The 15,911-nt window shown below is 49.0% G+C and overlaps 2 protein-coding genes across 4 annotated transcripts in view; both read left to right on the top strand.

Moving 5' to 3' along the window:
• LOC119396110 (sulfotransferase ssu-1) overlaps nucleotides 1-11,109 on the top strand; it is a 24,324-nt gene extending 13,215 nt beyond the window's left edge. For both annotated transcript variants that reach the window (XM_049416912.1, XM_049416911.1), the window contains exons 2-4: nucleotides 6,825-7,189; nucleotides 7,786-8,091; nucleotides 9,217-11,109. In XM_049416912.1, the coding sequence (XP_049272869.1) occupies nucleotides 6,843-7,189; nucleotides 7,786-8,091; nucleotides 9,217-9,520 (957 nt within the window). In that variant the 5' untranslated portion in view covers nucleotides 6,825-6,842 and the 3' untranslated portion in view covers nucleotides 9,521-11,109. The remainder of the gene's footprint in view (nucleotides 1-6,824; nucleotides 7,190-7,785; nucleotides 8,092-9,216) is intronic.
• LOC119396114 (sulfotransferase ssu-1) overlaps nucleotides 1-15,911 on the top strand; it is a 17,067-nt gene extending 1,156 nt beyond the window's left edge. Inside the window, exon 2 of one of the 2 annotated variants that reach the window (XM_049416914.1) lies at nucleotides 15,242-15,911. In XM_049416914.1, coding sequence (XP_049272871.1) covers nucleotides 15,242-15,885 — 644 coding nt within the window. In that variant the 3' untranslated portion in view covers nucleotides 15,886-15,911. Of the gene's footprint in view, nucleotides 1-15,222 lie in introns of both variants that reach the window. The other variant, XM_049416913.1, reaches the window with a different exon arrangement.

Below are 15,911 nucleotides of genomic sequence, written 5' to 3'. Positions count from 1 at the left end.
CCGGCTTCTTGCTTAAAACTAGTAAATACTCTGCGGCACTTGTTCAGTCTAGTATATCTAGTGTGTCAGTCTAGATATGCATATCTGATTTTTCCCTGTATATTCAGCAAATAAACAGCACTGGTCTACAGCAATGTGAAAGATAGCTGTACGTCTTATTTTTCCGAGTTGATCCAGCAATTTTTTTTAGAGCGAGGCTGTCTAGTGCTACGATCAAAGAGTACTCACGTAGACAAGAGTTAGGGTGGCGACACGTCCGACAGAACCGTCATGTTGTGTCGGCGCACGCAGACGTGCGCTATGACAAACGCCTTGAATATAATGTGTATGAGTTCGTTGTTTTTATTAAACCTTATTATTTCTGCGGGTTGACGCGCGTGCGTACCATCATGCTTGCACGTCACCTTAATCAGAGGTGGCGTCTGTGTCAACGACTTCGAAACAATATGGCGCTCACCTGGAAAAAGGGTGTCACTCAAGGAGCTTTAAAAACAAATCGGTGTCGACGCCCTGCTCCCTGGAGAGACGGCACTGACTTCGAGGCAATCTAATTGAGACTAAAGCAGCTTGATCAAGGGGCTTTAATTCAGATTAAATTTACTGTATATGCTACCTTTAGGTAGCATATACAGAAACTATATTTCAGACTATGATGCCTCGATGCGGAGCGCGCGGGCATCAAGGCACCCTAATTCAGACTAAATTCAGACCAACATGTCGCACCATCTCATGGCGTCGCATGAAACGCCGGGTTGGCGGCGTTTTTGAACTGTGGATTCTAAAAAGAGTGCATTACTCCGCGTTTATTGCATGACTTTAGGTTTGCTGCTTCATTAAAGGTGTTCACACTGGCAGCCACGTGAGCGCGTCCACGCCACTACGCGCGCTGCGAATGGCGTAGCCCCAGAGCCGTCGATGGGGAGAGTCTGGCGAATGGGCGGGGCAGTGACGTCGCGGCGCGGCGATGACGCTGTTCACGTCACCGCCACGCCTCCGCTCCGCCGGCGTCCGCCATATATAGTCTTTCCGCGCGACGGGCGCACGGCTGAGGCTATGTACGCGCTGTTCATTCGTCAAATCTAGCGCTCCTAAACAAATTGCGAAAGCGAAATTGTGCAAGAACATTGTTGGACAAATTTAATGAAGAATATGGAGTGAATTACGCGTGTCCAAATCATCGTGAAACTGAGTTGTGCACGCCGATTCGAGTCCCCGACGTTCTACGATACACGCTGTGCTTTTAGGGGTATTCAGACGGGGGAGAAATGCTCGGGGGGTAAAGGCGGAGCCTAGTGACGTCAGCTCGCGAGGAGAAGTCTCCGCAAATGCCCCCCACTCACACGGACGAGGCAAACGGAGGGGGAGACCAGTGTTACTAGACTACTCTGGCAGTGGCAGCGCCTCCTAGAATTCTGGTGGCTTGCACCACCCGTTTGACGAGCTGCTGACGACGAGCTGCAGACGACTATCCAGCTGCAGACTGGACACCCACTGCCGCTCTCTGCAGGAGCAAGTGCAACAATGTGGCCAAACAAGAGCCCGAAATTCCGCCACATCCCCCACCGCAGGGGGATCGTTTGTCCTTTCGGGGAAAACGTCCCCGTCTCCTCCGAGGAGGCGCGGGGGGGGGGGGGGGGGTCACGCCCACTCGCTAATCCGTGACGTCGCGGTCACGTGATACGCAATCCCCCCGTCTCCCCCGAGCATTCCTCCCCCGTCTGAATACCCCTTTTAGAGCGCAGCTCTTAGGCGTCTGTTCCTGCGCTGTTCGGCATCGCCGTTGGCGTAGTTGGCGTAACCGATAGAGCGAACGAAGACGAAAGACAGCGAACGTGGATTCTGTCGATATCACGAGCCACTGGCCTCTAACATCGCTTTCTTCCTCCGTCATGCGTTCTCGCCCTTCGGTCGGAGCTCGTGCGCATGCAGGGCTGGTGGGTGCGCGCTGCTACTGTCTCGCTTGTCGTGACGGGGATGGCGATGACGCCTGCAATCCACAGAGTGGTGCGCGTAGCAATCCAGCACTGGCAGTTTCTGTGGCAATATGTAACGAATGTTCCAACGCGGATAGCCAGAAATTCAAACACAGTTCGCGTTGCCTCAACACAAAGCTGCGCTCAGAATTCGCATGAGGGAGTATCGTGATCATCGGTGACTTTTCGAGCTATGAAGACCTGTGCGTTTGCGTCTATCTTGGTTTTTTAAAATGCGAAACATTTCTTAGCGAACTTCTGCGACTTTGAGCGTATCTATCTGTCTACCTACCTATCTAGCCGCCTACGAATTTGTGCTCTCCTGGCCGTTTCGTACATGGGGTATATACCAAAATTGGTATGGCGTAATGTGACTGTATGACAAACGTAAATGACTGGTCATAACATGAAAATCATGACATGCATGTCATGTACAGCATGATTTACATGCCACAGTATTGGTGCTCTTGCGGCCGTTTCGTTAATTTGATATATACCAAAATTGGTATGGCTAGGCAAGAGCGTATGGCGAACATAAATAACAGGAGTTATTATGAAAATGGTGACACGCATGTCATGTATAGCACGACTTACGTGCCACGCTCATGGTGCGCTGGCGGCCGTTGTGCTAGCTTGATATACACCAAAATTGGTAGTGCGCGACATGACTGTGTGACGAACATAAATAACGGGAGTTAATGTGAATATCATGACACGCGTGTCATGTACAGCATGACTTACGTGCCACGCTCATGGTGCGATGGCGGCCGTTCCGCCAGATTGATATACACCAAAATTGGTATTGCGTGATGTGACTCTGTGACGCGCATATATAACAGGTGTGATTTTTGGAACATGTCACGTGACAAATGTTACGTGAGATTCATTGCATACCGCGCCGGAAAAGTCTGTGCACGTGTTCTGGCAGCAAAGCAGAAGATAAAGAAGAGGACGGATTGCGTGCCGGTTCATGATGATGACAATATTTATTCGCCACTAACGGGGATTCTCCAAGCTTAAACAGCTCTGATTTTAAAAGAAACAGAGATACCAGCGCACGTAATTGTATTAAGGCCACAAAAGCGTAAAAGCGGGCGTACACAAGCGGCTTGGGGATCTCGAGCCCTAAAATTCCCTCTTAGAGAATTTTAGTACCGGGACCCCAAAGTGCCTTGCGTACGTAAGCCCCTTGCGTTCCTTTGTATAGTCCATGGGGCGCGGCTGAGTGTACAAGGGAACGTAAGAGGGTGAATAAGGAAGCGGCTTGGAGTCCCCGGCACTAAAACTCTCTAATAAGAGAAAAAAAGAACTCACAGGGTCCCTTAAGCATTCGCCTAAGACCTCTCGAACGCGAAAGCCGTCTTCCTTTTCTTCAGTTGATGTACTGTTCCTCACGCCCCCCCCCCCCCCGATAGCTTTGTGACCTAACATTGTCTTGCACTGCCTCCAAGATCGGAGGCACTGCAATCTTTCTACCCCACATCTGGTCATGTGCTGACGGCATCGCGTGAAGTCACGTTATTCGACGTCTTGATGACGTCACAATCTTTGGTCGTATGGTCACGTCATTACGTGATGATTTTTGACATCCCTCGTGTTGACGCCGCCGACGCGGGACGCCGACGCCACGGACGACGGCGGTCAATTTTCGCGTTTGCTGAGGCATCTAAAGTTTTCGTCAGAACAGGTGCAGGGCCCCCCTTAGGCGCGTGTTAAATGAAAACAATACCTCGTTCGGCTAGTCTGATAGCGGACATCCTGTTGGTTTACTTTACAAAATCATTTTTATGCTCAACTTCTTCGCGCTCTATACTTCCTAATCACGAAATTTCATCGAGCACATGAGGGCCCCTTGCTATAGTAGAAGAGCTTCCTGCATGAGCACAGACATTGTGCACTATACCTGCATGACCAAAAAGCGCAAGGCACATTCGCTTAGCACAGGGGCGCAGATTAATTTACATGCGCGAATTAAGCGTGAAACTGGTAGCAAGTACACAAGCGGCAACACAGCGGTAAATGACACCATAGGCTGACAGCCACAGAAACGCAGACCACATAACGTACAGCACATGCCAGGTAACCGCCGCAGCTGACGCGCGGCGGCACTAACCTGCGATATCGAAATAAATCTTTCCCTCACAACATCGCGGTAACATCCCAAGCTCGTGCTCAGAACGCGCGATAAATTACGTAAACGCAACACATCACGCTTGACACTTATAGCGTGATCGCTGCAAAATTTCAATCTGCCCAAGCGATCGAAACGCGAACCATAAAACGCCTTTTTTTCAGCGCGACAAAATTATTTTTAAAGTTTGTGCGCCTGAAAGGGCCCCATCGCACAACAAATAATAAGTTTGTGTTAATGGTACGCTGTTTATAATACCAGCAATATTCAAGCTAAATACTCAGGTAGGTATCTCGCATAGCACGGAGCAGTCGGTCGGGGTCCATTTGCTGCGTGTGATGTTTCTGATCCAAAGGCGTCGTCGCTTCTTTTCCTTCGAAAGCCTAAAAAGGCGGAAACCCGGAGCTGTGCTGTTTGAACAGCCAACCGCGCAACAGCAGCCCATCGCACGCAACAAATTCACGCTTGAATGCGAGGAGCAGTCGCCATGAATACGCGCGGCTTCGCACAAGAGCTTCGTAACCTACGCGCGCTCCTCAGCGATCGTGTAAGTGCGGCGCGCCGGCGTCTCTCCGTCGCGGCAGCGCCGGACTCCGCGCCGCGCTGTCTGACGCTGTCGCCACTTCCGCCCGCCGCCGCCGGCGAGGAGAGAGGGTTTACGTCACGAGAAGAGGGCGGCGCTGGGGCGGAGCTCGGAGAGCGGCGAGATGAAACAATCGCCAAACTCTCCCGAAGGGTATATATGGCTCTGCGTAGCCCTCTTTAATAAGACGTCATAGTCTTTCTCTAGTACGTGTCGTCAACCAATCGCATTTGTCCGTTGTATCGCGACGTAAGAGATCGCGCGAGCGAGTTGTTCAGTTGTTCTTTAGACTCGCCATGGGTCGGACGCCTGTCGTACATTCCAAAGAGGAGCAGTGACAGTGCGAGGAACGTCGGCGCGCCCAGAGGCGCGAGTGCGCGCCTCGCCGTCGAGCCGATGCCACCGACGACGATCGGGCAAGTGAAGACAAACGCATGTGCGATGCCTCGCCGTCGGAACGCTTCCCCAGCTTCGGTAGTCCTCCTTCACAAACAGTTGGAAGGGTTCTAAATATTTTTCTCAATTCTCCTTCATACTCTTTTGCTTTGTATAACTTATAACGTCTGTTCCTCAATGCACGGGTGTAAACGAAATATCATTTAACATGGACTAACAAAGCAATGAGAGTGAAGATAATTCATCATGCTGTAAGCAAACTATTGAGACTCCGCTTCTGCCACTGCTAATCTTTATAACATTCTGATTTGAAGTTACACCTGATAAACAAATTACCGCCACTGTCGCGGATGCGCCCTTTCTTTATCGAGCAGAATGTGACATAGCTGCCCGCAGGGTCTGCATTGTAGCGGAGCATGAGGGCAGAGTTGCTTTCTCTGTACTGAACTTAAAGGGATCAACAATGCGGCCAAGGAAAGGTCGACGGGGACCCCACACAACCACCGTTGACGGAGTTACATGTTCGAGACTCCTGTAGTAGTCCGTAGCGCCTCAGGGATATGCGCTCGTACGTTGACATATGCACAGAAGGGGACATTCCCTCAACACTTCGCGAATCCTAACGTTTTTTTTTTTTAAATCTATAACACCTTTCTTCTACTCAGATGGACAGCCAATTAGTCATATTAGGAGTTCGCGCCTATGTATAATAACTTGTTTAATACAGATACTTGCTCAGCCCCTTGAGTTTACGCAGCGCAGGACTTGTGTCGTTAGTTTAAAATGAGAGCGTGCTCGTAGATGTAACAGCTTAACAAAACGAAATGCACGCATACATTCAGTGGTGGATTTCACCATTTACCTTCATGCATGTTGCCTTACTTACAATAGTGGTAAACCCAATCATAGGGGTTCTTGCAGGGTGGTACAGACAAATACACATATCACGTGACTAAATTCACGACGTCGAAAGGGGGGGGGGGGTAATGAGAATGAACTGCATCGCAAGGCGTTTTCTTTTTGCTTGTATTTTGATTTTTCATCGCTGAACAGCGTCGCAGCCAATGAAGCGTGGTGAGTGTCCCCGTTTCAGTGCGCCAAGACAAGAACTTTCGTATGCGCTAGATAAACTTGATAATCGCCCTGTGTCGGAACAAAGGGTTTTGGGACCTTGGCCGAGTCTGCCGTCAGCGCAGAAGGCTTTGAAAGCATTATTGCCCTTCTTGCGGACAACTGGTCTTAGAGACAGATTCTAAGCAGTGTCGTATTCTCCTTTCCTTTTTTTTCTCTGTTTCCTTTTCTTGCTCTCCTTTTTTTGTAACATCTCTCTTCTATCATCTTTTATCCCCCTTACCCCTCCCCCAGCACAGGGTAGCCAGCCGGTCTAAGAACTGGCTAACCTCCCTGTCTTTGCGCGTCTATCGCATTAGCAGCCGAAACATTGAGCGTGGTACCGATTTCTTAAGATATATGGTAAGCGTGTGTACCCCCCCTCCCCCCGCGCCTTTTTTTATGCCTTCGCTGGCCGTTTTGCTTTGAGCGTCACCAAGGGGATCGTTAACATGGCGCCTCGGCCTTGGCTAACGAGCGTGGGTGAGTGCGAAAGGGGCAGGGATGGATTTAGATATCGAATGTTGTAAATACATCCTAATTCAGTGTTCTCTTAATTAAACGTAAACAGCGTTGCACCCTTTTGTGTGTTTTATTCGGCCACTTGTAACAATAGTGTTTCGGTGTCCAGGCGGAACCGACAGACACCATGACAACTGCCTCTGGCAACAAGCTGAAACCCATCTTCCAGTTGATTGACGGCATCAAGATTCCACTTGGCTTTGACGGTGACAAACTGCGCTCGGCGCTCAAGTACCAGGCCTCGAGCGGCGACATCTTCATCGACACGTTCCCCAAGTGTGGCACCAACTGGACCAAGCGCATTGTGGAATTACTGATCGGCGGCAAAGATGTAGCTTCGCAGAAGGACGGTTACGGCCTTGCGACCACCTTCTTCGAGATGGTCGGCAAGGACACCATAGCAGCCCTGCCGGAGCCGAGGATTGTGACCACGCACCTTGAATATCAACTCGTGCCGAAGCATCCTTCTGCAAAGTGAGTGATACCAAGTATTCGCAGCGGAAGCAGATATAGGAGAGAAAAAGAATAGAGAAGGCACGGAGGAAAGCGAGAGCAAGTGGGAGAGAGTGCACACACATATAAACGTTCACCGCGCACGCACAGAGAGTCACGCCAGAGAAATACTTGAGAGCGGTTCCTCGGCGGTTGTCCTAAATTTGACAGTGTGAAAACATCCGACGAGGCGAAGGTAAACGGTTTGGCCAGGTACTAGCTTGTGCTAGAGTTCACGCTTGTCTACGTTGCTTCAATTCTTTTTCTCGTCCTTTAGTTACATAAGCGGTACGAATTTACCAGCCTACAACTCCTTTAGGCGGTAGAAACTCAAAGACTAAAGCAGTTATAGCACGGGCAGATTACAGCATGCCCAACAAGAAGCTCTCTAACCTCCTCACGCTGTTCAGCACTGTGATACCCCTGAAAGAATATGGAGAGGCAAATGTCCATTAAGCTCCCGAGGAGGGTTCTCACCTAAACATTATAAGGCTATGGGCTCGAGAGGACGGTCATTCAGTTTAGCGTGCTTACCCCGCTGAGCAGTGCATCTTATTATGAGACCTGTCGTCGTTCAGGTACATCTACGTTGTGAGGAACCCCAAGGACTGCTGCGTGTCCTTCTTCCACCACACGAAGAAGACCAAGGCGTACAACTTCGAGCAAGGCACCTTCGAGGACTACATGCAGCTGTTCATCAAGGGGGAGACGAGCTTCGGCGACTACTTCCAACACCTGGTGTCGTGGTATCCGCACGTCACCGAACCCAACGTGCTCTTCCTCACCTACGAGGACATGAAGAAGGACCCGGCTGCCGCTGTGCTCAGGATAGCCAAGTTCCTGGACGTCCGCGACGCTGAGCTTCTTGACGCTGATTCGAACCGGTAATACTTTTTGCTATACTTTCGCGTGGAATGTTGCAGGCGCGTAAAAAATATCGAGCCAAACTATGCACGATCGAACACAGGACTCAAGAGTGGTCGTGGGGGTTCTTCTTCTCCTGTTCAGTATATGCCTATCTCAGATGGGTTCCAACAAAGGGCCAAAATCATCAATTGACTTTATTTCTACCAGCCTGGAGTAAGCAATGGTGGTCATTCTTTACTCGTATTTTTCTTTAGTGGTATAACAATGAAACTCAATTGGGCTGGTTTTTGAGGATGAACTATACATAGCGCTTCACAGGAGTTCGCGCAACATGTGTCGCAGGGCTCACGCGTCAAGCTGTGTGTTCGCATGCTGTCGCGAATGTTTAAGCCGTCCCCTTTGACGACTGGTATTTTTGACTTACGGCGGCGGCGCAGTGCGCGTTCAGTTGTTCTGCACATAAATGCAAGCCATGCATGCGTAACGCCGTAACTCTTGAAAATAGTTTAGAGGCTATGTGTGATCCGCGCTGCGGGTCACGCGAAAACTGTTGCACTTTTGATGCGATAGCAATCACATGAACTCTCTCAGCGCATTTTTGCTTTCGCCGTCGGCGTTGGCGCCGCCGTGAGGTTCCGTAGAAAGTCCAAATCGATAACACCACCCCGCGCGTCGTATGTTCTATGTGCGAGTGAAAGCGTGCGAACGCTTATCCAGCGTAGTGTAAACGCGCCTGCCGTATTTCGTCGCGCGAAAGTTCCATATGCGGGGGGGGGGGGAGGAGACGCCTTACTTCGCAACATTATTAGTTGATATCGCATTCATTGCTTCACTCTTGCGGTGAAACTATCGGTTTTTCTCGAGACAACTGAGGTCTGTGACAACCTGTAATTGCTCGACAAAGGCTGTTATGTGTGTCTGCACATCAGGCGTTCTTTTCTTCCTTCCCCTTCCTTCTTCCTTATTATTTTTCTGCCTACTCCCCCCCCCCCCCCCCCACTTGTAGGGTATCAAACCAGGTGTGACTCATAACCCTCCCTGAATTTCGTTTGCCTTTTCTTTCTATCTCTCTCAAAACTATTAATCAGAATCAGATAGATTGTCTTGGTCAGATGCCGCACTGTTTCACCTACGTCCTTCAGGTTCAAGGAGATCGTGAGAGACAGCAGCATCGACGCCATGAAGGAGCACTACAACGCGAGCTACCAGAAGGCCCTGGGAGGCAACGGCGTCGATCAGTGGATCGAGAGGAAAGACTACCCGCTGGCCCGTGCTCCTCCACCGCCTGACGTCATGGTGCGCAAGGGCATCATCGGCGATTGGCGCAACCATTTCACGGCTGACCAGTCGCGGCGCATAGAGGAAGCCTTCGTTAAAAAGTGTGGTCACGTGGTAGACCACAGGGAGATCTGGAACACCGAAGACTGGATGCAGATCGTGGTATAAACATGGCGAGGTCCACCCAATAGCATAGCAGTCGAAACGAAGCGGATGCTCTGTTCCGATATCCACTTTGGTTAGCTTATGTCATTTAAATACCTTAGAAGCGCTGCCGTTAGGTCATATAAGGCACTCGCGAAGCTAAATAGCATTCTCTTCAGTCGTGATCTCTGATCAAGTGTTTCTACAGTCTCTCTGTTTACATTTTTCACAGGAGTCACATTTAAAACATCGCAGGTGTCATTTATAATCCGTAACACCAATATCAAAACTAAACGAGGCTTCATGATTACAAGAGTACCGATATCCGCCTCTTATAAGTGATACATTGCATCACGAAAAGGAAAAAAAAAAAGAAGTGACACATTTATGATAGTGATTTATCGTTGTTCTGATGACGGAAGGAACATTAATTATTAAGCAGCGATACGTTGCTACACGTGGAGCTTCTCGTCACACCTGGTAACATTTCTCTTGAGATAATTACTGTGCCTTATGTTCTTCATACTCAAGTGTGTTGTGTCGGTTAGCACGCTTATTTGTTTAGCATATGTTTACGCTTGCAACCAATTGTGTCATCTTGTCACTAAAAACACACATTTAAATGTAAGTGCCCTCTCCACGTAAATACACCATGACTACGAAGGAGGGATGTGCAAGCTCACACGTGGCATTCAGGGATGTGGCCTGAGGCTGCCTACCATTCCTTTTGTTTTAGAAACGGAAGTAATATGGGCAAGAAATAGTTGCGCGGAACGTTCACACGAATCCTGTAGCAAGACCGTAAGCTGTTTACGAATGCTCGAAGCATGTCAGTTTGCAAAATCCACTTGTAATTATTGCTTTAGTAATGTTGGAGATAGAGAGATTTATTATGACAGAAATGCTGAAATGTCGGCCTGAATCAATTTTCTTACCCGCTACTCACCGTTAGGAAAGGGGAGGGGTGGAAAAGGGAGGAGAGAACGTGTAGATGATAAAGATGAAGGTGGTGATGAACCAAAACGCTAATGTAATGTTGGAGTTATTCATTAAAGTGGCGCAGCAATCGGTTACCGTTTCTACAGTAGTTAGGTTACAAGGCGGCTTAGAGTGAGTGACACTATATACGCTTTGGGCAAACCATCATGGCGTTTCCCTCTTTGACAGTGTAATGGGCTCATAGACACACCGAGTATTATGACTTCATACCATCACTTTCGTAAGAAAGCCGTAAGATAACATAGCGATGCAACTGTTTTTTCCGGATAAATTATTTTTGTCCGGGCTTCCATGCCATATACAACATTCAAAGAACACCTCGTAGTGCAGTACGTAACTGGCAGCGTTGTTATTATTATTACACTGCCCCAATGTTGATATTCGGGCAAGTCGTTATGTCTCCGCGATGGAACGAAGGTGGCGCAAGACATTGCGGAAACAAAGATTTACGCGGGGCATCTGGCGTCCTGCCTGTGTAGCTCTTCGTTTCTGTTGCGTTGTGCTACCTCCATTGCACCGTGCTGCCTAGTTTATCCCTTTGTTGAACTGATTCAAGGCACCCTGGACGAAGAACGTTATATTCTCGAAATAAAGATCTTTATTGTTTCTCTGTCTCACGGATCTCAAGCTTCTTTCAGAAGAGAGAAAAAGAAGATATGACAGTCGTTTGTTACTGGAATGAGATCACCTGCTTTGTTATCACAATATCTTCATTCGCTCCCAGTGTTAACGCAGAAGCAACCTAGGTCTGGCTGTCGCTTTGTTATTCTACATCGTTCACGCCTTAGCATCCTAGACTGATAAGTTTATAGTTTACTCTAATCTCGTCGCTTACACATAAGTATTATTACTTACCGCCACAATAAATAAGCCATTCGAATCGCGTGCGTATTTGCTCACGTTTATTCTGTAACGGGGCTTGAGATCTAAACTACAACAAATAATAATAATAGTTTATTGGGTTTTAAATACCCAAACTACGATATGATTATGAGGCACGCCGTAGCGGAGGACTTTGGAAATTTCCACCACGTGGTGTTCTTTAACGCGCACTGACATCGCACAGTAGACGGACCTCTATCATCTTCACCTACGTCGAAATGCGACCGCCGCGGCGGGGATCGAACCCGCGTTTTTCGGGTCAGCAGTTGAGCATCGTGACAACCGCACCACAGAGGCGTTGGCAACAACAACAACAACAACAACAACAACAACAACAACGACAACAACAACGGCGTTCGTGTGCTCCGGTGCATTCCTTGGGTTAACATTGTTTCACCGCTCTGCCGAAGCGGATCTCGGAGGCCGCGCAGAAAGAAGCGCGTGGTTGCGATTTGCTCCGCCAGGTGCCGCAACGATCTCAGCTTGTCAAAATCGGTCAATGAACTCAATTTTCATTAAATATCCTGGCAGGTAATTGGCCCTTATTTATCTTAAAGGGCCCCTCACCAGGTTTGACAATTTTGAGCTAACGAGCGCAATGCATACACTGGGCGTTCACTATCACGTCTGCCAAAATTTGCAACGCTACGCGCCGCGGAAATGGGTCAAATTTCAAGGTGAACGCTGCTTGCCCTTCCTCTCGCGGGCGCGCGCTTTAGAGAATGAAGGGATGACGTACATGAGAAAACGGCCATACGTAGATGGTAGTGCTGTGACGTCGCTCCTCTACGTAGACGACTGTGCTCTGACGTCGCCAACAGTACCACATGACACTGCGATAATTATTTGACACGACATGTGTAGTTTGTGTAATTTGTTGCTTGAATAGATTAATAAAACTTGAGAGAAATAATGAGACACACAAAGGGAATATGTGCGTCTTTTCCATCTTTTTTTCGTGAATTGCAGCAAGATGCGGGGCTAATGTGCCTCCCTTTCCCGTGCGTTCGTGTCCCCGCGGTTAGCGCATCGAGAAGACGCCAGCCCTGGAAACGAAAGTGATGTTCTGGCGCGTTCGAGCACTCATTATGCTCATTTATTCTACCACGTCCAAGTAAACGTTAATGCGGCACTGGCTCATGATACCGCCACTCTCGTGCCCGTACAAATGTCTCAATTTTCATGCCCGTCCCGCAGAAACAGGCGGTACACCACAGACAACGCCGACAAAACGCCCACGGCCGCTACATAAAAAAAAAAGGTAGCGGCCGTGCAACGCCGCTCGCGTGCTCGGGCTGGCTCGGGCACGTCATGCGCACGTGGCCATGCATGCGCATGACGTGTTCACGCGTATGTGTCAAGTGAAGAGGGCAGGGAAGGGATTTGGCTTGCTAAGGCTACACGGGGCGAGTGGCAAGGGTTTGAAATTCGCCTCCTCGCATCATGGTTTCGCGCCGCTACAAATTATTGTTTTTCTCAGCTCGTAATGAACCGATTTGAAAAATTCTTGCGGCATACTGCTCTTCATTCGGCACACAACAACTTCCAGCGTCTAACTAAAATTTGCTATGTGGCCTGGTGAGGGGCCCTTTAAGTAGAGTTGCACTCTGATATAATATGTATATAACTCTTAACTTGAACCAGAGCAACAGATGTCTATTTCTGAGAAGAATTTTATGAGTATTCTTCAAACCGGAAGTAAGAGCTCGACCGGAAGTGCTTGGAAGAGAAACAAAAGTGGCATTCGGTACTTGGACGACTAAAAAATTATCACATTAAGCGAGTAGAAGGGAGGGAAGATACCTTTCAATATGCATGCGATAACTTAAAGGCGTTGTTCATGCTGAGGAGACACTAGAAAAGAAAAAAATGTCTCGTAAAAGGTGGTTTTCACTATCGCAAAACTGTCCAAAGGTGCACAAAAATGTGGCCACCGCTCTTATATTTGTTTCACACTAAGTAACTGTGCGATTCATCCGAAGGCTAAAAATATCCACAGTCTCTTTCTCCTCATATCGATGTACGTGTATTCGCATCCTCATGTGCATGCGTTCCAAGTTGGCACCGCACTCGAGAAGCCGTCACGTTAGGCGATCCCACGGCACTTCCTGCCCTAGTGGCACTGGAGAATAAAAAAACCTGTCCCTCGCGGCGTCGGCCATCCCCCACGTGCTCCGTCCTCACCTCGAATGAATCGCTGCATCAGACAGCGCAGCGAGGACGTTGCGCGGCTTAACCTTTGGCCGTCAGGTATACAGCCGAGCGTCGACCGATTATCTAACAGGCTTCGTTGACGCCCTCCACTCCTTCTCTCTCTTTTTCTCTTTTACTGCATGCTACTTTACGAATCAGGAAAGAGAGAGAGAGAGAGGCTTCAAGGCCTGCGGAAGCGGAAAAAAAAAAAGCAGTTGCCTGGTGTTTTGCTGAGGCTAGATACTGTCGGCGCTTTTACTTTCGCTTAGCAGCAGCGGTGTAGAAAGTCGCGCCGTCGCGCCGTCCTCCCTCGGACGCAGTCACGACTGATACGAGGTCCACGGAAGGAGGACGTCGCAGTGTTTGCTAGCGGTGAGTTGTACGCCTTATCTCTCAGCGAAGTTGCCTGTGAGTAGCACGCACAGTTTCGAAGTAGCAGCCCACTGCGGGAAGCCGAAGTATGGCAATGCTTTCTGACTGCGGCGCGCGCGGACGCTGTACGAACCCTGAACTGAACGGGGAAACAGAAATCGGGCCGAAATAACAAATTCTAAAATGACGAAGGTTGAGCAGCGAGAATAGCGTAGTTCTTAGGGCATGAAATGTTACAGCGGGTAAAGGGTAAATCTCTTCCACTCAAACCCACTAGGTCAGCGGGCACGGCGAGCGGTGTATACCGCAGTCACATAAATCTGCGGCAGCTGCTTTACTTTCAACAAACAGAAACAGCGCAGGCTGCGAAGGTCAATGGCAGAACTTACAGGCTCTGTAAGAGCAAGTGTAGAAGTTGTGAATATTCGGCACGTGCAGTGCTGAGTATTCAGAGCTTGTGGCAGAGCATGTGACAATATACCAGTGTTAGTGTCTACGATGACACTGCTTAGTCTGCGCCATGGCTTGTATTATGCGCACAAGTACGGAGCGCTTTAAGCAGGTTTATGACTACATAATGTCAAGACGCCAGTGATGCGGCCGCGTAATCCTGCGAAGACGCATCCGTGACATGCACATGCTAACTATCGAGGCTTTTAAAATGTGAGTACAAATTTTTATGCGTTTCCGAGGTGCAGCAGTAGGAAAGGTACGTTACTCAGTTTTCAGAGTATTAGTGCAACGAGTGACCACGATGCACGCGATGAACATGCAATCATTTTAATGCCGCGTGGGCATTCGAATATATTTTTGGAAAACACGGAAGCAACGAGCGCATTGTTAATATTTCGATTCAAACAAAATAAGCTGCCGTCGGATGAAGGAAAAAAAAATTGCGTAGTACGAATTCATTGTTCCAGGAACGCAAGTTGTTGATGGTGCGTTGTTAAACGCAATTTGACAACCGGAATTGACAGAGTGCAGGTGTAAGTATGAAATCTGTCACCTATAAGCATTTGTCCGACAAGAAAACCTATGACTGAAAGAAAACTTACTGATTTGTGTCGCAGAGACGAGATTGGAAGGCCGAAGCAGCGATGAAGGACAGGGAGAGACCGTTCTATAAGATTTCCAACGGCCATCGGATTCCTGGTGCCTTTTCGGAGGAGACACTCGAAGGATTTCTACGCTACCACCCGTCAGACGACGACATTTTCATTGTGACTTTCCCAAAATGTGGCACCCACTGGGCCCACATGATGCTCTCCAAGACCCTGCAGGTCTGCCGAGGCCTGCCACCTAGACCGTTCATCCTCGCAGAGCGAGAGGGCGTGGACGCCATCTTGGCAGCGCCGAGACCCCGAATCGTCTGCACTCACCTCCCTTTTCGTCTTACGCCCCGAAATGAGCGGACCAAGTACGTGTACGTGGCGAGGAACCCGAAAGACTGTTGCGTTTCGTTTTTCCATCACACGAGGTCACATCCCAGCTACGGGTTCGCGGACGGCACCTTCGAGGAGTACTTCGAGATCTTCCTAGAGGGTCTGACAGACTTCGGCAACTACTACGACAACTTGAAGTCGTGGTACGCTCGCAAGAATGACCCGAACGTCTTGTTCATTACGTATGAGTCCATGAAGTTTGACACCAGAGGTTCGGTTATAAAGTTGGCCAGGTTTGTGGATGAGCAGCTTGCCGTCGCGCTGGAAGAAGATGATGACAAGATGAAGTCGGTGTTGGACGCTAGCAGCGTGGAAAGCATGAGGAAAGAAGTTCAGGGACCCTTTATAAGGAAAGGCGTGGTAGGCGACTGGAAGAACTACTTTTCGCGAGAACAGTCGCGAAGGCTGGAAGAAAGATTTATGCAGGAAACGGAGGGAACGGACATACCTGACCTCTGGAAGGACGTTGACTGGAAGCTCCATGGACCGAATGGCGCTTGAAGGCTTTGTCTAATATTTGTGAAAAA

The sequence above is a fragment of the Rhipicephalus sanguineus genome, chromosome 6 (assembly GCF_013339695.2).
Source record: "Rhipicephalus sanguineus isolate Rsan-2018 chromosome 6, BIME_Rsan_1.4, whole genome shotgun sequence".
NCBI classification, from domain to species: Eukaryota; Metazoa; Arthropoda; class Arachnida; order Ixodida; family Ixodidae; genus Rhipicephalus; species Rhipicephalus sanguineus.
Note: the sequence above shows the minus strand (reverse complement) of the source record. Positions and strands in the feature narration are given on the sequence as shown.